Source organism: Sinohyriopsis cumingii, chromosome 19, assembly GCF_028554795.1.
Source record: "Sinohyriopsis cumingii isolate HCF-2022 chromosome 19, ASM2855479v2, whole genome shotgun sequence".
Taxonomy (NCBI): domain Eukaryota; kingdom Metazoa; phylum Mollusca; class Bivalvia; order Unionida; family Unionidae; genus Sinohyriopsis; species Sinohyriopsis cumingii.
Genome location: NC_142979.1, coordinates 24,430,255 through 24,451,929, shown reverse-complemented (window position 1 = coordinate 24,451,929; position 21,675 = coordinate 24,430,255). Strand labels below are relative to the sequence as shown.

General features: G+C 34.7%; 1 protein-coding gene across 2 annotated transcripts in view; it reads right to left on the bottom strand.

Annotated features, from left to right (window-relative positions):
• The window catches only part of LOC149775297 (replication factor C subunit 2-like), a 66,408-nt gene that overhangs the window by 25,909 nt on the left and 18,824 nt on the right, over positions 1-21,675 (bottom strand). For both annotated transcript variants that reach the window (XM_089944396.1, XM_089944395.1), the window contains exons 4-7: positions 16,606-16,707; positions 14,489-14,589; positions 8,659-8,816; positions 6,492-6,557 (exon numbers count right to left, since the gene is read on the bottom strand). In XM_089944396.1, the coding sequence (XP_089800522.1) occupies positions 6,492-6,557; positions 8,659-8,816; positions 14,489-14,589; positions 16,606-16,707 (427 nt within the window). The remainder of the gene's footprint in view (positions 1-6,491; positions 6,558-8,658; positions 8,817-14,488; positions 14,590-16,605; positions 16,708-21,675) is intronic.

The following is a 21,675-nucleotide window of genomic DNA, read 5'->3' as shown; positions in this document are numbered from 1 at the left end:
TAGGGGATGCACTGCACTCTGCTGATGTTGCCAACAACAAGAAGCTTGTCTTGGCCACCATCTTGGATCCAGGACTCAAACATCGCCTATTCAGCAAAGAATTACTTGTGACCAGATCCAAAGAATGGCTTAGAGCAGAATGCATCATAGTTGCATCAACTGACAAGCAGGAGAAACCCCCGACCCAAAAAAGAAAAATCGAAACAAACGCCACTGGACTATCAATGTCGCGTCTCTGGGCTTTGTTTTCTGTGGCCTGTGACGAAAATGTCCGTACTGTCAAAGAAACAACCCACATGGATGACGCCATTGACAAGATACTTGAATTGTATCTGGCCAGCCCTCTGTTCCCATGAGAAGACATATCTGGCTGCTGGAACGCTCACAGGTTTCAGTTTCCAAGTCTTGAAGCATGTGTATTATTAATTTCAATTATTATTGGGCTATCGTTATTAATATTTTTTTAGTCATTTATTGAAATCTAGTAATGGTGACCTGCAACACTGGATGCTAGTTAAAAGACTAGCTTAATACATTTTCATTCATTTTTATCTTGAATTGGCAAACCATAAGTAACTGCACCAATAGCAAAATCTTCATTATCTTTCTATTAAGAACTCAGTAAATAACACCTCTGCATTTATAACATTCATGTCCGCACTTGAGTTCTGATGTAAATAAGAAGTTACCTTAGTACTGGAGTTCGTAAGACGAGCTAATTCGATGTGTTTCTATGTTTTCAAGTGTTTCTCTACATAAAATTTACCACCATGCCCAATACTAAAATCATTTCCGCAGACTGCAATGAGCATGATGCTGCCTCAGAATGGAACACTGTATTATGCCATTCATGTATTCATCTTTGAATCTTTGGAGGATCCGTTTTATCTTGTTTTTTGTCTTTCCATCTGTGAAATTCTTGGAAAAAATATGTGCTCTAACTCACACAACGACTAGAATACATCTGAAGACTTTTAGCGCCAAACAGTAAAATTCTTTCCACATGGCCTGCAATAGACATCACGTGATGCTGCCATCATGTCTTCATAATTGGAGGATTGTTATTTTTGTTACGTTTATTTTTGCCTTTTCTAATCCATCTGTGAAATTATTTGAAAGGAGATATTTTTGCTCTCATACATGCATCGACTAAAATAAAATACTTTTTAGTGCCACTTTTTAGACTGGTTCTGTACTAAATATGAATTAAAACAAAGAATAAGCGAGTAAAGATTAAACATTAGAAAACCAGTCTTATCTCCTCACTAAGCCGTACAGCTGCTATAAACAGAATACGAGGACGAAAGTTTGAAAGTAGAACCAGCATGTTTCTTGGTAATGGATAATATAATAATAACAATACTGTTAGGAAAGTGCAACCAAGTCCACGGACAAGCATACACTTATATTGTAGTTACGTAGAAGACGTCTTTTCTAAAATACGGTTTGTGGGATTAATGGGATGTTAATAAAAAGAAGAAAACAAATAATTGATTTCTTTTGGAAGGTTGATATATTGAAAAAGCGTAATCCCTAAACGTTTACGCTTTAGGTGTAATTTAGCGGAAAAAGCGTAATGATTACGCCAAAAGCATACTGGTTGGCATGTATGTAAGTTTTATCAGTGTTAGTTTTAAAGATTTTCAAGTTTTATGTTTGTGTGATAGTTGTTTTCTATAAATAGCAATGTACTTCTCATCTGGTTTCTGTTTGTTTTTGTAAAGAAGTTCAAATTCACTTGCCGCATAAACAACCATGTTATAACTCACACGGCAAAATACCTGCTTGCATTACCCTAATAGGTTTATGTTTCTGAACCAGGCATTGTTATAAAATAAATAATGAAAAAAAAACTGGCCTCATAATTGGTATGGGCATTTTTAATAATCGGCTATACGCTGTATCGGCATAATCGGCAAAAGTGACATCGGTACAGCTTTACCATGAAACATGTTCAGCATTTCATTAAGCCAGCTCTTAGGTTTGCAGCCACATAAAAAGACAGCTTTTCACAATTTGTATTAACTATTATTACTGGTACTTCGTATCTTTCAATGCATAGTGAACTGAAATTTGACATGAAGACTTTGCAGCACAACATTATCAAGAACTCAGCAAAAATTAAATGAACTGAAGAGATCACTCAATGTTCATATATTGCATATCAGGCTAAAAAGCATAAATGTGAAATGCCATATAAATTGCCTGGGTCAGGACAACCATCCATTCCAGAATATCCAGAACTGACATCATGTTTGTTATCATTATTTGATAGCACAAGTTTAGGACTTAAGTCACATCCAAGACTAGTTTGTGAGACAATGTTTATTGAAGAAAAGTCCTAGCTTGATATGCCAAGAGCCGTCAGTATTTTGAAATCAGGTTTCCAGCATTCCAACAGCCTTATCAACAGCATACACCTACACTGAAAGCCTTATCAACAGCATACACCTACACTGACAGCCTTATCAACAGCATACACCTACACAGACAGCCTTATCAACAGCATACACCTACACGGACAGCCTTATCAACAGCATACACCTACACTGACAGCCTTATCAACAGCATACACACCAACTGACAGCCTTATCAACAGCATACATCTACACGGACAGCCTTATCAACAGCATACACCTACAGTGACAGCCTTATCAACAGCATACACCTACATTGACAGCCTTATCAACAGCATACACCTACACTGACAGCCTTATCAACAGCACACACCTACAGTGAAAACTTCAGATCTAAATCTTTACAGGCCAAACGACGCCATGAAGGGAAGAGCATTAATCCAGGGATCTCTCTACGGAAGGCTACCAGAGATATTACTGCTCATCTATCAATACATATTCATTATGCCATGGCAGATTTGCAATATTCACTCAGATCAATGCAACAATATTGCATCTTACCATGAGATGACAAAGCAAATGGTGCACATAGATGCTGAAGTCATCCAACGCCCGTCTAAATCTTGGATAAGAGTATGGTACAGTGATCATGAATGGGAGAAAGATTAAAACAGAGCACTTTTTATTACGACTTACCAGTTTGTTAAAGTTGCAACAGTTGATTCAGAACTTCATCTGCAGTCAAGAACTGGAACTACTGGTTTTTATGTAGAAACGGGGCCTCTGTTGTCAAAATTAATTTCTTTGAACACACAACTGCATTCAGACATGAAATGTTGCACCTAATGTAAATGAACAGGTATAAACACCATTTTGTAGAGGAACACCATGAGTTAGTGTCTCAAATTCTAGTCACTGTGGATGGAGGTGATGAAAGACCAAGAAATAAAATAACCTAATTCCGCTATGTTTTAATTAGGTATCTATTAGACCTTGATAAATATAAATGTCAGAGCTTGGCAGAAGGTGCTTCAAAATACTACAGTGTTGAATGAGTACACACCGCAGAAAACCATACATTAAGCCAGGGAGGTGTGATTTCATCAAAACATGTATATCTAAATGAGTTTGATGATGCTGGAGTGTTTGATATTCTAATTTTTACTCACTGTGAGTTTGCCATTGGCTGGCCAAATACAGTTTGGTACTCTCCATAAGTAACTCACTGTTACTTGAATCTCCTGCAAGTTGTAAGATAAAAGACCAATTCTGGCCAGTTAACGTAAACATTCATAAAAAAGTCATGAGTTTTGAAATATTTCCTCTAAAATAATATCTCTGCAGTCTATTGATCTGAAGACAGCAAGTACTGCCTAAATGTTTCACATGAGTTAAAGTTTAGATTTGAAATGATATATATCCAGTATGGTAATGTTTTTGTTTTGCAATGTCTGTTTGAACATATAAACATGTAAAAACTTCAAATGGTTTGGCAGAGTATCCAATGATACTATGTGTAAAAAGGTGAGAGACGTTTCATCTTTATAAAAGACAACTAAAGTTGCATGTGCACAGTCTGTTGGGGAACATTTTCCTTGTTTACTGAAAATAACAGTAATTCAGGCATCTTGTGCTTTTAATATTTCTTTAATCCCTTCATAAAAAATACATATTACCTTGTTCATATATAATTTCTAGGTACTATTATTTATGTGCTTTTAAACATATTGATCTTAAACCATGTAAAAATTGGGGTTTTAATCCAAATAAACTGTCAAGACAATGTTTCATCCATAAACTTGAAAACCAACCACAAATACCCAGTCGATAAAAAATGAATGACTCATTTTTTAATTTCTATTCACAAAATATTTTATATTTATAATATTATCTTTAATTATAAATATTAATTCGATCCATTACATTTTATTTCTGACATTTACATTTAATACTTCTATTAAAGTTACCAATAATAAAAATTGATCAATGTATAATACACTTCTATAAATATTTGTATGCAGTCACGAATTTCAGAAATTTGCTTCTATGCATGGGCATGGGTGTCCAAAATTCTCTTCTTTGACTGGTGATGGTTAGGAAAAAATCACTTCTATGGGTAGTCACCCATTTTTGAATGTGCCTTCTCTGTCCCCCCACCCCCGAGTATGTTTAAATGGAATAGCCCTAAGTGCAAACCATTCCTCCAAATAGAATGATGGAATATGAAAATTTCAGATCAATAAATCTTAATATGGGCAATTTACCTTTTTTCAACTCTTGCTATATAAAACTTAAAGCTGCATGCTTATAATGTCAAGGAAATAATTTATATACAATGATTTTACTTATTACATCCCCCTCCCTTATCTGAAATAAACTGATCAAATCAGTTTTATTTACTACACGTTGAAATACTAATACATTTATTATTTGCATCTATAATTTTAATTTTGGTTCAACACCACATTAAACTGAACAGTAATGGTGAGGAAAACATTAGCCAATCATGGGCTCAAAACAATATACATTAGGAAAATCACATAACAGATACAGGTATTTATAACATCCGAGTTAGCTGCATTCACTGCCAAAGAAATTCTTTGCTGATTGTTCTCAAAAAATATGCCAATCACATATCGACAGGACCTCCCCATCCCACATGCAACACTGCTGTATAGTCTTTACAGTATGCTGGACAAATTCACCTGTCTTTGCTGAACAGCTTCTTGGGATGGACTGGCAGAAGGACTAAGCTACAAATGGACTAAATTAAGATGCCAACACTACAAACAGTGCCAACATTAAAATAATACATATGACTCACCATTCTTTTTCTCACACTGGACCCCTGAGGAGTTCTGTTCTCCTATCTGTCATCCTGTGTGTTTCAGTTGATTCCAAATCAAACCTCTGACCATGTTTTAAGGATTTTACACTTATTACCTTTATTTTATACACATTTTACAGAACTTTAACATCTTGTTATATTTTTATTTTGTTGTTCTTCATATTTTCATTTATTTGGAAGGGATCATATTCTTAAAAGTTTTGGTACAATTATTCCTTTTTTCTCTTTTTGTTGAACTTTATCTTTACCTGGCACCATACAGCAGCGATTGTGCTGAAGTGCCGTAAAATTCTACAACATATATACATTTATATTCCCAAGATTCAACTGCAAGACAATTCAGGGCTTGTTACCCTAAAAAGTTTCCATCAATAAAGAAGTAAAGAAAAAAAATAAAATAGCAATGCTGTAAACATTCAAATCCAATAGTAAAACAAGTAAATTCAGAGTATTTTTGGGTCCCCCATCTAACATCATTCAGTCACACCCATAAAATCTGACAATGAGCATTAAAACTGAGCTGCAAAGTTATGGGGCAGTTCTTTCTTAAAAAGCACTGGAGAAGTGCAGAAAGGTGGTGAAAAAGCCCTGATCAATGACCTCAACAATAAAACCATGACTACGATACACGAGATGCAATCAAAACAAGAATCATGAGTCTACAATGCATAGCTCATCACAGTACCTCAAAAATGCTATAGATTTGAGACAAAAAAATTGAAATATTAACCTGTGACCTTTACCTTTGGGTATAACCTTGAACATGCAATGCGACACATTTTCGAATGGCAATATACAAGTATAAAAAGCATCAAACATTTTTCTTGAACAGCTGTCAAGTTAGAACATAGAAGGGTAAATATTACTCCAACCTGAGCAATTGCTGTGATTTTGACCCTGAAGACAGGATCCACAATGTGACATACCATTTAGTGATGATATATAATTATACCATGTTTCACTCCTTAAACTGAAAAATTTGGGAATGAAAGGAAAGTATAACTGAAAAATTCAATATATAACAACGAATATTACTTTAGTGATAAGAATGATTGTTGTTTGCCTTTTCTGTGCAAGGACTGTTCCATATAAACATAAAATACCTAGGGAAGGAACTTTCTTTCCAAAAATGTATCCCAGGGTATTGGGATTACTCACAGAGTTAATATAAAAACAATATAGATTTCTAAATTGAATCCATGGATGACTATTACACATTAAAAGAGCCTTTCCCTGAGGTTCCAAATTTTTTATTATGTCTACTACAATCAAAAGGGAATAAATACCTTGAATACATTCTCACTGTTTACATGTTCAAATCCTTGGTATGTTGACTGCAAATTGTTCAATGCCTGAAAAAAGAGATTTGATTTATATCTAATACCATGTATAAAGATGGAGCAGTATTTTCATTAAATGCCAAAATTTAGAAAGGTAATAATAAACTAAGTTTATTATCAAAACTGAAATCCTACTACATACTGAGAAGAAATTTGAAAATGCACAAAAATCCAATTACTGTTCATTGTAAACTGCCTCAAACAAAGACAGTGGATACAAGCAGATGCATACAAGAATAATGCAATTTTTCACAATGATGCATCAATTATCTTGGATTGACAAACAAAAAGCTGCAATAAAATCAGCAGAAACCTGTGGCAATGTTGTTAAATAAATGTAAAAACTGCACAAACACAAGAAGACCATTGTTTGTAGCCTTTGTGTTTGTTAAGGACCTTTATACATTTTACAACTAAAAAGATTTCAAATATGTATTTTGTTAGTTACTGTTGAATCACCATTGATTGTTAACATGCAATTTTATTACACTTGTGATTGACCGTCAGATGGGATCAAATGTCTCATTGTCAGACTTCCAAAACACAAAGCATGAACTGGAATTTTTTTTACAGGATGCTCTAAACAAACTGGAAAACTGGTGCACATGCAATGGCATGGTGGTAAATACTGGTAAAACTAAAATATTACTTATCTCAGCGTGGCAGAAAAGAACAAATCTTCACAGTGATGAACTATGTCTGACATGGAAGGATAAAAATTTGCAAATGGTCTGTCATGATAGACTCATTGGTGTTTTGGTTGATAATAATCTATCATGGATTGAATACATCACACAGGGCCCCCGAGTGGCCTAAAGCGCTCACCATTACGGATCACTGCCATCTCACCTCTATCTGCATGGGTTCAAGTCTCAGGCTCGGCTGATGTGGGTATGTGAGAAAGCTTGCCAGTAGCTTTGTATGGGTCAGGGGTTCTTTCAGGGGTTTTCCCGGGTTCTTCCTCCATTTATACTGGCCACCATGTATAGCCTATCTTGTGCTGAAAAATGGCATTAAACCCTACAACAACAACAACATATCCCACATATCAGTAAAAAAGTTAAAGTTTATGGCTTCTCAGCAGAATAAGACATTGTCTAAAAATGAAAGGCACAGAAAGTATTTTATAACAGTCACATTCAACCCTATTTAGATTACTGTAATACAGTATGGGTAAATCAAATGATAAAAATGTAGCAAGCTAGCGCACCTTCAAAAAAGAGCATTTGGAATAAAATTGATTCAGAAAGACAGCAAAGAAAATTTAGCTGCCAAGTTAAAAATATTACGTATTAAAGACTGAATCTGGATGAGAAAAGCCAAATTAATGTACAGGATATCCAATAATGGTGCTACTGAATAATTACAATCACTATTCCAGTAGAGGCTACCTGGTAATGCTCCTAACAGCGATCCATGTCTACCAAACAGTATAAAATTCCCAAACCAAATAAGGAAATATTCAAAAAGTTTCCAATACTCTGGAACTTTGCTCTGGAATAGTATTCCAGCTGACATTAGAAATGCTCAGTCTATTTCCTTCTTCCGAACCCAATACATCCTATGACTTCAGAGATACATTTAAAATTGCTAAAATTCCTTTGTATGAGGGCCTCATGGTAGATTAGCTCTTCAGCTAATAGTGTTACCCTCTTTAAATAAAGTTATTATTATTATTATTATTAATCACAAAAACATTGCAATGACAATGTGGTCATGAAATATTTATAAGAAAAAACACTTTCAAATTCAGAATCAATTAAAAATTCTGATGTCTATTTAGCTAACATCAAATCACTGACCCCTTTTAGTCACAAGTTTTAGGGGAGACTGGTCACTTTGTATTGTGTTTAACCGGCTCTTCAACTCTGAATCCAGGTTTAATCCAATGTACATGTGAGGATTACCTGTTACCTATGCAAGATCAGTGCTTTACTCCAGGTCCTCCGGTCTCCTCAATATAAGAAACCACTTTTTCCCCACCATCTAGATCACATATAGAGCTTGAAATTGTTTGTTAGAACTGGTTTTAAAAATTTTTTTAAAAAAAACATTTAGCTTTTTTAAAATAGGCCAATAAGTCTCTATTTATCAAAACTGATTGCATCTTTACCTGTCTCATATCTCCTTGTGCTGTGAAAACAATGGCCTCCAAACCATCATCTGTGTAACTGACATTTTCAGCTTCACACACCTCCAAGAGCCGCTTCAAAACCTGTCCATCTGTCAGCTTGGAATATCGTAGCACTGCACAACGGGACTGTATAGGTTCTGACTCAGAAACAAAATTTAACATGTGTTCCAGGAACTTTGATCATGGTATAAAAAGTGGAGGCAAGGATGTTTTGTAACTCAATAAAGAACATGAATATGAAAAAACTCTTCTTTCAAATTTTTTTTAAATAACAAAAGCACCAAAAATAGCATATTAAACTCCACCCCTGTGTTTATTTGTCCTCTATGTAGGTATCTGTACTAATCAACAGGTCTTAATGACCAAGATCTTTGGTTAAAGTATGTAGCCTTGAAGTAGATGTATGCTGTAGCACAACCATGTTTTCTTACTTGATTTCCATAACCAGGAGTTCTGCCCAAATGTAAACCATCCAGTTTGGTCCAGGTATGTGATGTAAAAATTATGATGTGTTGAAACCATTTTCATTTTTTTCAGTCAGTGACACTGACCTTTGACCTTCTGATCACAAAGTTTGGTAACTATTGATGGTTGAAAACCAAGTTACAGAGCAGAAGCGAAACTGGCAGCAGATGCACAACGACCATTGTAACATAACATGCTCTGATGTTTGGTGATTTTGCAAAAAAGGAACTCAAATATAGTTTGTGCTTTATCAGTATGAAAATAGCTCTCACCATTGCACATATTCTTAAAAAATGTTGCATCCAGTCATCACTGTAGGAATAGTTCATAACTATGTCTTACTATTTGTTTACACATGCTAACTAAATGCAAGAACAACTGCAATGGTATGCTACTGCAAATATGCATGCATTTTATTCCAACTCCCTCTTTTGGTACACCCCAATATTACAAGATGGTGACTGAGGGGTTATAAAACAACATTCATTACATGTACAGTGCATCTATCTGCTGCGACTGCATATTAAAGTTGGCCAGAACTTATTTAAAAATGTCTGCGCACCAGAATTGTTTAAAATACGTTTTAGCATTAACCTCTTCAATGGAATTCCACATACAAGAACCAAAATGATACTATGCTAGCTAATGGTAACTATAAGCACAAAGACAATATAGCAACAAAGCTGAGTGAAGTTCTACCCAGCACTTGTGAAATAATGGATAGACAGATGGATGGAAGACCAGATGGAGGTTATCACAATATCTCCACTTAAAGCAATGGGATAATCATAGATTAGCAAATATGCACATTGGTTTATCATCAATCATAAAACATTGCATTTTCCCCATTTTGAAATACAAAAGCAAACTGACACGAGCATGGTAGTCTCAAAACATGTTACTGGTAAAGAATAGTTTCTATCACAAAGGAAGAATACAACTTTTGGACTTTTGAAACTAATTCAACTATGTAATAAACCCAAAGCATGGTGGGAGCATTCTGTCCTTTAATTATTTACACCAACTCTTTGGAGTTTTGATGACAGATGAAGAAAGAAAGGATGGAGAAAATGTAAATATTTCCAACATTTCTTAATATCCGTAATACTTTTGATGAGTTTTTAAAGATTTATTTCAGTAAATGTGAAATTTCATCTGTATATTCTGAAATTAAGGGTAATCATAATAACCACTCCCTCGATAACATGCACCCTGAAAACTTGTGAACCCACTTATAACATGGGGTCAGGTGAGGATCCCATTTTTCAAACCATGAAATACCAAAAACATTTATCCCTATTTCCTGAACCTGAAGAAAATTTTAATCAAAATTGGTAACTGAAACATCAATATATTACTCGTTTTATGGTTGAAAACGGTAGATAGGACCTGAAAATTTTAATCAAACTTTTTTAATTATCAACTTTTAATAAGAAAGCATATAACTGGCTACATTTTCTTTCTAAACGACATTCTTTGAACACCATAATTCAAGATATTCAAGGAAATTTTCATCAATGAAAATGTCACTTACACCTAGTGTATGCAGTACATCAATATTAAAATGCCAATCAAATAATCTTCATATGATGAAATTTGTGTTTTAATTCTATCTTTAGTTCCTCTTAAGTGTAATCATTATAAATGCAATGTGTATTTAAACCTAAAATGTGTAATTCTACCGTAACAGCTATAACCTAATTAAGTGCTGTGTTTTGATAACTGACTTGCAGAAGTACTTGTTTTATTGTTGCACTGAATTAAAAGCTGGCCTCCTTTGCATTATCATTATTATTACGTCTTTGAATCAAATAAAGAAAGCTGAATAAAAGAAAAGTTAAAAGGCATGCAAATCCTACATACTAAATTCTAGCAACCCCTGAATGCAGTCTGATGGGTTTTTCTTTAAGAATTAATAAGTCTCAGCATATTTAGTCCTTAGGAGCAGCTTGTTAGGTGTTTACAGTATGTTGTAAAAACAAAGATGCTTCTAGCAAAATAATGAAAAATGGCAGTTACAGAAAGCAAGAATTTAGTGTTACACTGGACCCGCAACTTTCCAGTTATACTGAATAGCAAGCTTCGCCCTGATGAGCATGAATCAGTTTGGAATGCTGATGATGAAATAACTGAATCAAACTTGTACCTATGCTTTCAATAATAATTGTAGGACAATTTCAGTTATGACAGGTCATATAACAAACAGGCCAGTGTCAGAGAAAGAAAGGGAAATGAATAGGCTTTTGTAAAATGTTTGAGGGCCTCCAGTAGTCTAGGGTGCTTGCCTTAATAGATCACTCACATATTAGCTCTATCCACACAAATTCAGATATCTTGGCTAGACAATTGTAGATTAAGTGCGAAAGCTAAATATTTTTTTTTTTTTGCAGTTTGACTTTTCTTGTAAGCAAGTGTATATGGTATTTAATGATGTTACCAGTGTGTCACCTGTGGATAGGAAGATGTCCTTTAGTTTGTTGACTAGAGTTATCTTGTGTGCATGTCTATATATATACATATACATACATGCTCAAACTTATTTCTTCTCAAACCTTAAACTTTTCTTAAAAACATCAAATATTTTGTCATTTACATATAGTGATTAGTCACTGCATAAAGGTAGTGTTATAGTTATTTGTTGTTCAGTAGAGAAATAATTACCAGTACATCTTAAAAAGACATGGTTTAACTGTGCTGATTAAAACACAGAATGAATAAACAATACTGTACATTGTTATTATCTAGATAATGCCATGATTATCTAAATCAGATTCCTTGCACATTCTTACATTTTTATTTGTGGTTCACAATTGGTGATGTTTCCCTTTGATGCATGTATAATTTTGAAAATGTTGCTATTTTATTTTTTTGAAAAAGTTTCTGTTTTAGTGTGATTGCATGGTAGAATATAATAAATCAAACAGATTATTACACCTTTCCCTTGATAATTCATGCACAATGGGGTACACAAACATAGATGGCACTATAAGCAAGGGCATGAGTTACTGAGAGACCTCAAAAGAATTGAAAAACTTCCACTTAGATATCGAGAAAACTGGTGGGGGGGAGATAAGGATAGGGAACTGGTCTATTTAATGACCAAATACTCGTTTTACAATCACATCGATAATAACTGTTAATAACGTGCTTTTTCTAATAATAATAAAAAAATGAGGACTTTGTATAGCGCCTAATTTTTAGAAGCTCTAAGCGCTTTACAACATGAGACAACACTAATAAGATAAAAAAAACATAATGTGATTACAAACACAAACAGCATGAAATTAGAAAACATAGAAAAAAACATGCTGAGAATATTTAAGGTAGGAAACATTAGGTTTTTAAGTTTGTTCTTGCAGTCGAAATAAGTGAGTTTTGAGAGCACTCTTGAATGTGATCACTGTGTCTTTGTGTCTAAGTTCAGTTGGCAATTCATTCCACGTTGCTGGGCCCTGGTATGCAAAAGAACGCTGTCCATATGACTTTGTTTTCATAGTGGGAATAATGAGTATATGATTGTCAGAAGAGGAATGTAAGTATCTTGCTGGTCTGTACACACAGGTGAGGTCGGATAGGTATGTTGGACTAGAGTCCGACAGTGAAACGTAGCACAGAGAACAAATTTTGTGTTTGTTTCTGGATCGAATGGATAGCCAGTGTAGGGTACAGAGCAGCGGGGAGGTGTGCTCTAATCGTGGTACTCTAAGTATGATCCAAGCAGCTGTGTTTTGAACTTTTTGAAGTTGTTCGTTATTCTGTATAAATAGCATTTATTTTCAAAATGTTCAAATATGAAAGATCAAATATGAAAGATCGTTCCAACTGGTTTCAACAACCTTCTCGTGTATGTGAAAATATCTGTGTATTACGTCACTGCTTTTTGTTTTGTTGATTAGCCTGGTTCGCGGAATGGTACTTACAGTGCCAGTTGGGAGTCAAAGTAGCAGGTAACTAGACTAACTGTTGATACAGCACCAAACAAGATTCCCTTTCTTTCTTCACAATCGTCTCTGTCAAAACTCAATTTTTGTATTGTTCTTTTAGTAAAAATACTGATGTTGTCATCCTCAAGGATATCTCTTAAGTGCCAGTTAGGAATTCTCTGAAACTCGCTTGCCCACAATGGTCCACATCTGTGAAACCAAGCTCTTTATTTTTTGAAGTACACGTTTTCCTTGGTTGCATTGCTAACTTGATTACAGTTAAGAATGAGTCGATTATTTTAAGTCAGATGCTTGTTGTATAAACAAGGACTGAATTTTCTGTAAAATCAACTTTTCTTGTAATTCGTTAAACCAGTTCCCAAACATGTAATGATACAGGAGCTCATATCGTTTATTAATATATACAATGCTGTCGGGCATTTCTGCTCACCTAAGGTTTCTGTCTCCAATACTGCAGTAAAACATACCGAATTCGACCAATTGACAAAAATAAAATACTGTAATGTTCACCATTTAAAAAGAGGCAATTGTCACCACAATATTCTGTTCAAAATGATATTATTTTTGGACACACAGGATACCACCACCGTGTTTTCATGACTCACGATCTGTCGGCCAATACTGCGCACAGCTTTGAAAAGATGTAATGTTTATCCATCGGGCTATAGAAATGAAATACATTACTTTGGACCGTTTCTGTCAGCAGTTCAGTCGAGTAATTTGATCAGGTTTATAGCTAGTTTTACAAAAATGAACCATAATGCCAATAAATGGCAAACGATATTAAGCCAACTAAACCAATCTTGTAAAAAAAATTAGTAAAATTCAATATTTTATATTTTAAAAAATGAACTATTAAGTGGAAGAGAAACAACAATTAATAGGGTGTAATGTGTTTACAACGTCTTGTTTATGGGGAAAAAATACTAAAGAATTTAGAAACAGACTATACACTGGGAAATTTTGTGAGAATCTTGTTCTAGTGGCAAGCTGACATGTTGGGCAGCAGACGATTTTGTACGTGTTGGACAACTTCTTGTCCGATGATTTCCTCCCCCTTGTTTTAAGAGGAAGTTACCTATGATGAAACTATTGCAAATGAAATTTTAAACTTCCTACATCCAGGATATAGATGGTTATCTAGCAGGAACAAACGGAGTTAATCAGAAAAAGTTACTTTTGCTCACTTATATCATATGCAGATAGAAAGTATTTTTGTCTTTCATGGATGGCTGGATTTGGAGGTAGATGAGAATATTTTTTCCTAATGTTAATGTCATCCGATAATGTATGTGAGAAATGAAACAACTGATCAAACCTATAAAGTAAGCATCAGAGAATTAGGAATTAACTTTCTATCAGGCAAGTATATCTTTGACAAAAAAGACTTAATCCCTCACCTATGATTTTATCTGATGCATTACATGCCAAAGCAAAACGTGTAGTTTTGGAGTAAATTTCCATAGTTCTCCTCAGGGCCTGCTGTGCACCATCTGTCATACTGAAAAAATATGAATAAATTTTGTTTTACAAAAGTGACTCGAGTCAATTTGATAATAAAGGGTTCATTGTCTTTCATTATTGCAACATCTGAGCTTGAATATGCCCTCAACATTACCCCCACCCCCACCCAAAGTCATAAACTACATAATAATGGGCTTGTGAACAAGCATTAAATGCACACTCCCCTTATTTTTATGCACTAGCAGGACATTTTTGACAGATTATTAACCAGTGGGTTTCAATGTTGTCTCCAAGTAAAGCTACAGTGCAGAAACTATTATTTTCTCTGATCAATACACCCTATAGACTTCTTTACAACCCTAAGGATAAACCCCTTCACAAAGTTTGGTCAAGAAACTTTCTCTAAAACAAAGATTACTCTGTAAACTCCATTTTTCTCTGAGCCACACTGATCTTTGCCTTTGGACCCCAAAATCAACAGACCTCTTTTTCATGTCTTAATTGTAAGAATTAAACAAACTATGTCAAAATACACATTCTAAAACTTATTATGCAAAAGCCATGTCTTCGAAGTCAAAGTGTTCTTGACTTCTGACTTGTTCACCCAAAAATCGGTAGGCTATTTTCTTACACAATGTGTCAAGTCAACAATGAACCTTTGGTGAAGGTACTGGTTAAGAACTGACATTTTGTGCAGAAACAATTTTCTATCCAAAGTGGCACTGACCTATGACTTTGAAATCTGACATTTTTCTTCCTTGCCAGGTTGATATAGGTATGTGATGTAGAACTGTGTTATTGTGTAGAAACCATTTTTCTTCTTTAATCATTGTGATTTCGGCCTTTGATCTTTAACACCAAACATCAGAGTTCCTTGTTTTGCTGTGTCTTTGAAGCATTGATCCATATTGGTTATGTTTGGTACAAGAAAGTTTCCCCCATGGCACCAGTACTTAAACCTGCCTTCCCCCCTCAGAGAATAAGATAAAAATCATAAGGGTTTATTTTAGTCTGAATGACTTGTGCATGCTGAATAGTGTGCACTTTTAGCAAAATATGCACAAGAGGATCAATTTCATGGGATGATATGAACACCATTGCTCATTGACGGGCACTAGGTAAAGCATATAGTCAGGAAGAGAAATGCTATGAAGATATTTATTCAGCAAAAATCACTTCCATCTTAATTCTATAGCAGCTTACAAGAAGGAAAAAAATGCAGACTCAACTGTTTTATAAAAATGTTGAAGAGAGGACTGGTGTGTGTGTGTGTGTGTTTATGTGTGATTTGGATTTTTAACATCGCTTTAACAATTTTTCTATCATATTATTATGATGTCTGCAGTGTGGCAGTTTATAGTGATGTCTAGCACTGAGGCATCATGCCGCAGACATGTGCATTATGTCCCACCCAGTCACATTATCCTGACACCAGGCCAACCAGTCCTAACACAAACCTCTTAATGCTGAGCGCCTAGCAAGGCAGCTGTTAGTATCATTTTTATAACTCTTTGGTATACTCTGCCTGGGTTCAAAGACTGGTATATGAGCATGAGAAATTAAGGGAAGGCTTATAATGAACACAGGTGCTCTGGCAGTGGATTTAATAATTTCTGCATTAAATATTCACTTCCAACATTCTATAATCTAAATTAGTTGCTGCATAGTCAGACTGTACCACTGTTTTCTACAATTTCATTGTCTGCTAAAATAATTGTGTCTAGAACAATAGCCATGTAAACAGAAAAAATGCCACAGTCTGACTCAACAACTGACTTTACATATATAATGATGGAAAAAGTAAATAAATTAGCAACTCTGCATCATACGTGCCTGTGATAATTACGCTACTACTTTATGACTAGATGGGGCACATATGTCTCAATGAGTAAACTGCATTTTAACAACTCATAACGGCAATAGTTATAATGATTCATGGCAATCATTTCAGTATTTGAGTCTGCTTTCATTTTCAACAAGCTGTATGAACACTTTAGCTTCTTCGTTTTAAATGGATACTTTTTTAAAATCCAGGTTTTAAAAAAATGCAAACCTGTCTGCTTCATCTAGGATGATAATCTTATGGCGACCTTTCGGCAAGGTTACTTTCTGCTGAGCAAACATCTTGATCTTGTTTCTTACCACATCAATACCTCTGGAAAACAAAAGATCATGTACTGTAACAATAATGCAATCATTTCATGATCATTGCATTTTCTATCTTATATACACAAGTGACAGAAATATACTATATATGTACTCACTTATAAGATGAGTCCAACTGCAAACTGCATATAGATCTGCTGTTGCATAATGTGCTGACAGATTATGGTGTGTGCATTTAGGAGAAGTCAGTAGAACAAACAACACAGACCCTGATTTGCAAGTGCATTATGCTATGACAGAGCCTGATCATTCTCGTTTGCAGTTTAACTTGACTTACAAATGAGCGAAGTGATTATCCAAACAAGAAGGCCTGTGCACTGAGCTATAAATCAAAGCATTTCTCTACAACCATGACTCAATGATCACAAGGTTATGCCAACATGTTGCAGTTTCATAATGATTAACCATAGGTATGAACAAAATTCACTAAGAATTGGTTTATGAAATGCAGGCAAATAAAACAAAAGTACCACAAATGCTACATTATATTCTGACCAACACAAGTTATATTACAGAAGCTATTTTATTATTTAGTCTCAGCGACCTTGATCTTTGACATATTTAGCCCATAATCAATAAGTGTCTATTATGTCTCAAATGCAGCTATCCACAAAGTTTGTTTATGGTTGTTGGAAAAGGACTTGAGTAATTTTGTGGAAACCATTTTACTTCCTGGAGTACAACTGACATTGGCCTTTGACCTTTAAAGACCAAAATCAATAGGTGTCTTCATCTCAAATGCAAGCCATTTGAAAAGTTAAGTCGATGCATTTGGTGCAAAAAATTACGTAGCTTTGTGGAAATCTTTTTATTTCTTCATTAATTCTGTTACCTCAACTTTTGACCCCAGAATGAATAAGTAATTTTGTGAAAACCATTTTAATTTCTGGAGTACATCTGACATTGGCCTTTGACCTTTAAAGAATAAAATCAATAGGTGTCTTCATCTCAAATGCAAGCCATTTGAAAAGTTTAGTCGATGCATTTGGTGCAAAAAATCATGTAGCTTTGTGGAAATCTTTTATTTCTTCATTAATTCTGTTACCTCAACTTTTGACCCCAGAATGAATATGTATCTTCTATGTCTCAAATTCAAACCAGCCATAAAATCTGGGCAAGATAGGTTATAATGAACTCAAGACACTGTACATAAGCCATATTTCTTCAAAGAATTATTGTAACCAAATCAATGCATCTTTCTTACATCAATTGCCAACTATTTCTAAATTTCCATTATTGTACCTGATGTAGAGATTGAGTTATTCTGTGGATAGGTTTCCTTCTTTCAGTTGTTATGACTCAATGGTCATAAACTAAGTAACAGAAAAGAACTAAAAACAAAAAGTTTTGTAAAATTCAACAAATAATTTACTTCTCTAGAATACAAAGTGAAAAACTTAAAATGAACTTGTAGTATTGTGATTAAATCCCCAATAGTCCGAAAAGTTCAATCCCAAGTCCAAACCAATGAAGTTCTAATTTAAAAATTCAGTGGCATTCTAAATAACTTCCAATATTGAATTTGTTGATGAGCCTGTAGTCTTGAATGTGGTAATATGCCAATGGCCTTAAGTGTAATGATGTACTGTCTTTTGATGTATCACAATATAGTCCAAAAATGTTCTGGTCTGAATTCACTACAATTCCAAACAATCTCTCAGTCAGCATTAGAAAGATAAAGAACCAATATTCCTTTCATAACCTGACATAGAAGAGGAAATTTACATCTTCCATTTACTGGGTCTTTTAGCTGGGAAATAAGATGAAAAAAATTAACTCTGTCCACATGAAGTACATTGTTAGGTAGCATGCCAACTTGATACTTCCAGAGTTCTCCTTCTAATTTATCAGCAGCCTTCCCTGCAGCATGGTGCATCATATGACAGAGACAACCTGATAAGAACAATGATGGAGACAATTTTCAAAATATAGAAAGCAACTCCTTTATGAATTCCAGTCATCACTGATGCAGCATCAGCTGAAAACCCCATACAGTTCTGCCTACTTATATTTATTCAAAGCATTATCAAGCAAATAAAAAATTGTTTTTTCCAGTGGAATCAACTGTTCATTCTGGTAATGAAGGAAGAGCACTCTGACTTTGCCCTTTTCGTTGTCACTTTCTTACACAGACTGGGTACAACTTTTGTCATAATCACTGCTCCTGTCTGTTGCAATATTAAACGACCCAATTTTCATGGCTTCTGCAATTTTAAGTTAAGTATCTTCTGCTAACACCTAACAATGTTAGATGATTTTGTTCTTGCACATGCATATTTTCAGGAAACATCCATTTGAACAAAGGACCAATGTAGTCTTCTACCGTTAGGGGTAGTCCGTGTTCTATTAAGAACTCTGTATATAACAACTCTACATTTATAAAATTCATGTCCACAATTTAGTTCTGCTGTAAAAAAAAGAAGAAGTTACCTTAGTATTGGAGTTAGTAAAATGAGCTAATTCAAGTTTCTTTGTTTTACCATGACCAATATTAAAATCCTTTCCACACAGCCTACAAGGGGCTTGAAGCTACCCTAGAATGGAACACTGTAATATGTAATTCATGTATTCATCTCTGAATAGATTTTTCGTCTTTTCTACTCCATCTGTGAAATTATCTGAAAACATTTTTGCTCTAACACATGCATCAACAACAATACATCCGACTTGACTTTTAGGACCAAATACATACAGACTGGTTCTGTACCAGATATTAATTTGAACAAAGAATCTGCAAACAAAGATTACAAGTTAGAAAACCAGTCTGTTCTCCCCTAAGCCATACAGCTGCTATAAATAGAAACCGAGGTCAAAGGTGTGAAAGTAGAACCAGCCTGTTTCTTTGAAATAAGGCAGCTGCTATAAATAGAACATAATACTGTTAGGAAAGTGCATGTGAGTCTACAGACAAGAATACTCTTATGTCGTAGTTAGAAGCCGTCTTTTCTGTCTGTGTATTAATGGGATGTTAATAAAAATGAGAAAACAAATTATTAATTTGGAGGGGGATATATCAAAAACGCATAATCCGAATACATTTATGTGAAAGGCATAATTTAGGGAAAAAAAGCATAAGAATTATGCCAAAAGCATAATGGTTGGCATATATGGCAAGTCATTGAATTTGCTGCCCAGCTATTGCAAGCGTATGGAGGGCTCCTGCGTAAGTGATTTTCTGCATTCCAGATAAAAAAATATGCATCCAAATATGCATTTCCAAGACCTCTGCGTCATGAACTCAATTGTTTACAAAATAAATGTCCCTAGTCAGAACTTGATTATGGAAAAGGTCGAGTACCAAATACAGATGTATGTAACATTTAATCATTAAGAAAGGCCAACAAATAATAAAAATTAAATATACATAACACTGTCCATGTGACCATGAAATTTGAACTTTTCAGCTAGAAATTGTTTCTTCCTTGTTACCAATGCCAACTTCTTTTAAGTTTGGTAATAGCACTTTATGGCAAACTCGAGCTATTGTGCAAAAATCACAGCATTATGTTTTTCCTTATGATGGGCTGACTTTGAACCCAAGGTCAAAAAGGAGCAAGTGAGTATATCACAGAAAGAATTGTCGTAGCTTTATAATGATTCATGCCAAGTATGATGAGAATCTATCAGCAGGTCTGGGAAACATATGCAAACACACAACTTTGACCCAAATTTTAAGAAAATGTAGATGCCACTGTTAGGTGGTGAAGAAACTGTTATGTCTCACTTTCCTGCTAACAAGGATGCAAGAAAAGTTGTGTTAAGGTACATGTCATGGGGAACATGTTATTCACTATCTGTTGAGGAAGGCAACACTGGAATCTTTTCCTGCAAACAGGCTCCACAAAAAGTCACATGGACCATCCTGCATGACATCCGAATCTATGTGATGTGAAATTCTTGTAGTAAAAGATTCCACTTCTATAACCGAAGACCAAGTGGGTCTGATATTACTCATCAGAGATGTTCCAAGGATTTTATCATGGGGGGGGGGGGGGTCCCCCATTGTCACAAAAATAAGTGGGGATAAAAACAAAAATGAATGAGGGTGGGAGAAATAGCAATGGTTCAAATTTAATAACACTTCAATTTCCATCTCTCTTTCTTCCTCATCCACTGAGATGTTGCCTCTAGTTGGATAAGCATTAATCTGTTCATAGTTTCTCAGCTTAACCTGTTTCTTATCTGTGGATGAATACTGCTCTGTAATGCAAAGTGAACACCCCCTTTTTTTATGTTACAGGTGCTGTCTTTTGTATAATTCTGTTTCAAAACAAGATTTTCACAAATATAAGCTTTGCTAAAGTTGAACTTTCTTGAATTAGTACTCTACTGACTATGCCAGAGTTACTATTTCACAATGCTGTATTAGGATTTTGAGTCCATTAATACCCTAGTCTACTTGTTCAAACCGAGGGGTTTTGATCAAATGAATATCTTTACTTTTTAACTTCATTTTAGACTCTTATTTATTAAATGTTATAATCTTTATGCTAGGGCCATAAGGTTTTGTAGCACATGATCCCACAGGGCTAAATTATGACAAGAAAAGAAATAAAATGAAAAGTAAACTATACTTTTAAATTGTCTGTATATCTGATTTGTCTTTGCTACATTTAATTTTGAAATACCACAAAAATGAAGGGTTTACCTTGACATCTGTTTTTGTCCATCCAGTATGTACATTGGAATCATATTTAATACCATCGTTTGGTACAAAATTAGCCACTGGTATCTCCATTAACACTTTCCCCTGCTCCTATAATCTGATGTATTTTCTAACTTTAAAAATAAACTGCCTTAATTACTAAGATCAGCCAATATTTCCTCAACTAAATCATCGTATAAAGATGAACAAAGCTGGAAATTAGCCATTTTTGGTCTTCTTGATAGCTTTGATGCAAGGTTCGAACCTCGACACAATGTTTGTTATGGGTCCCAATGTGCCAATCAAATCAAA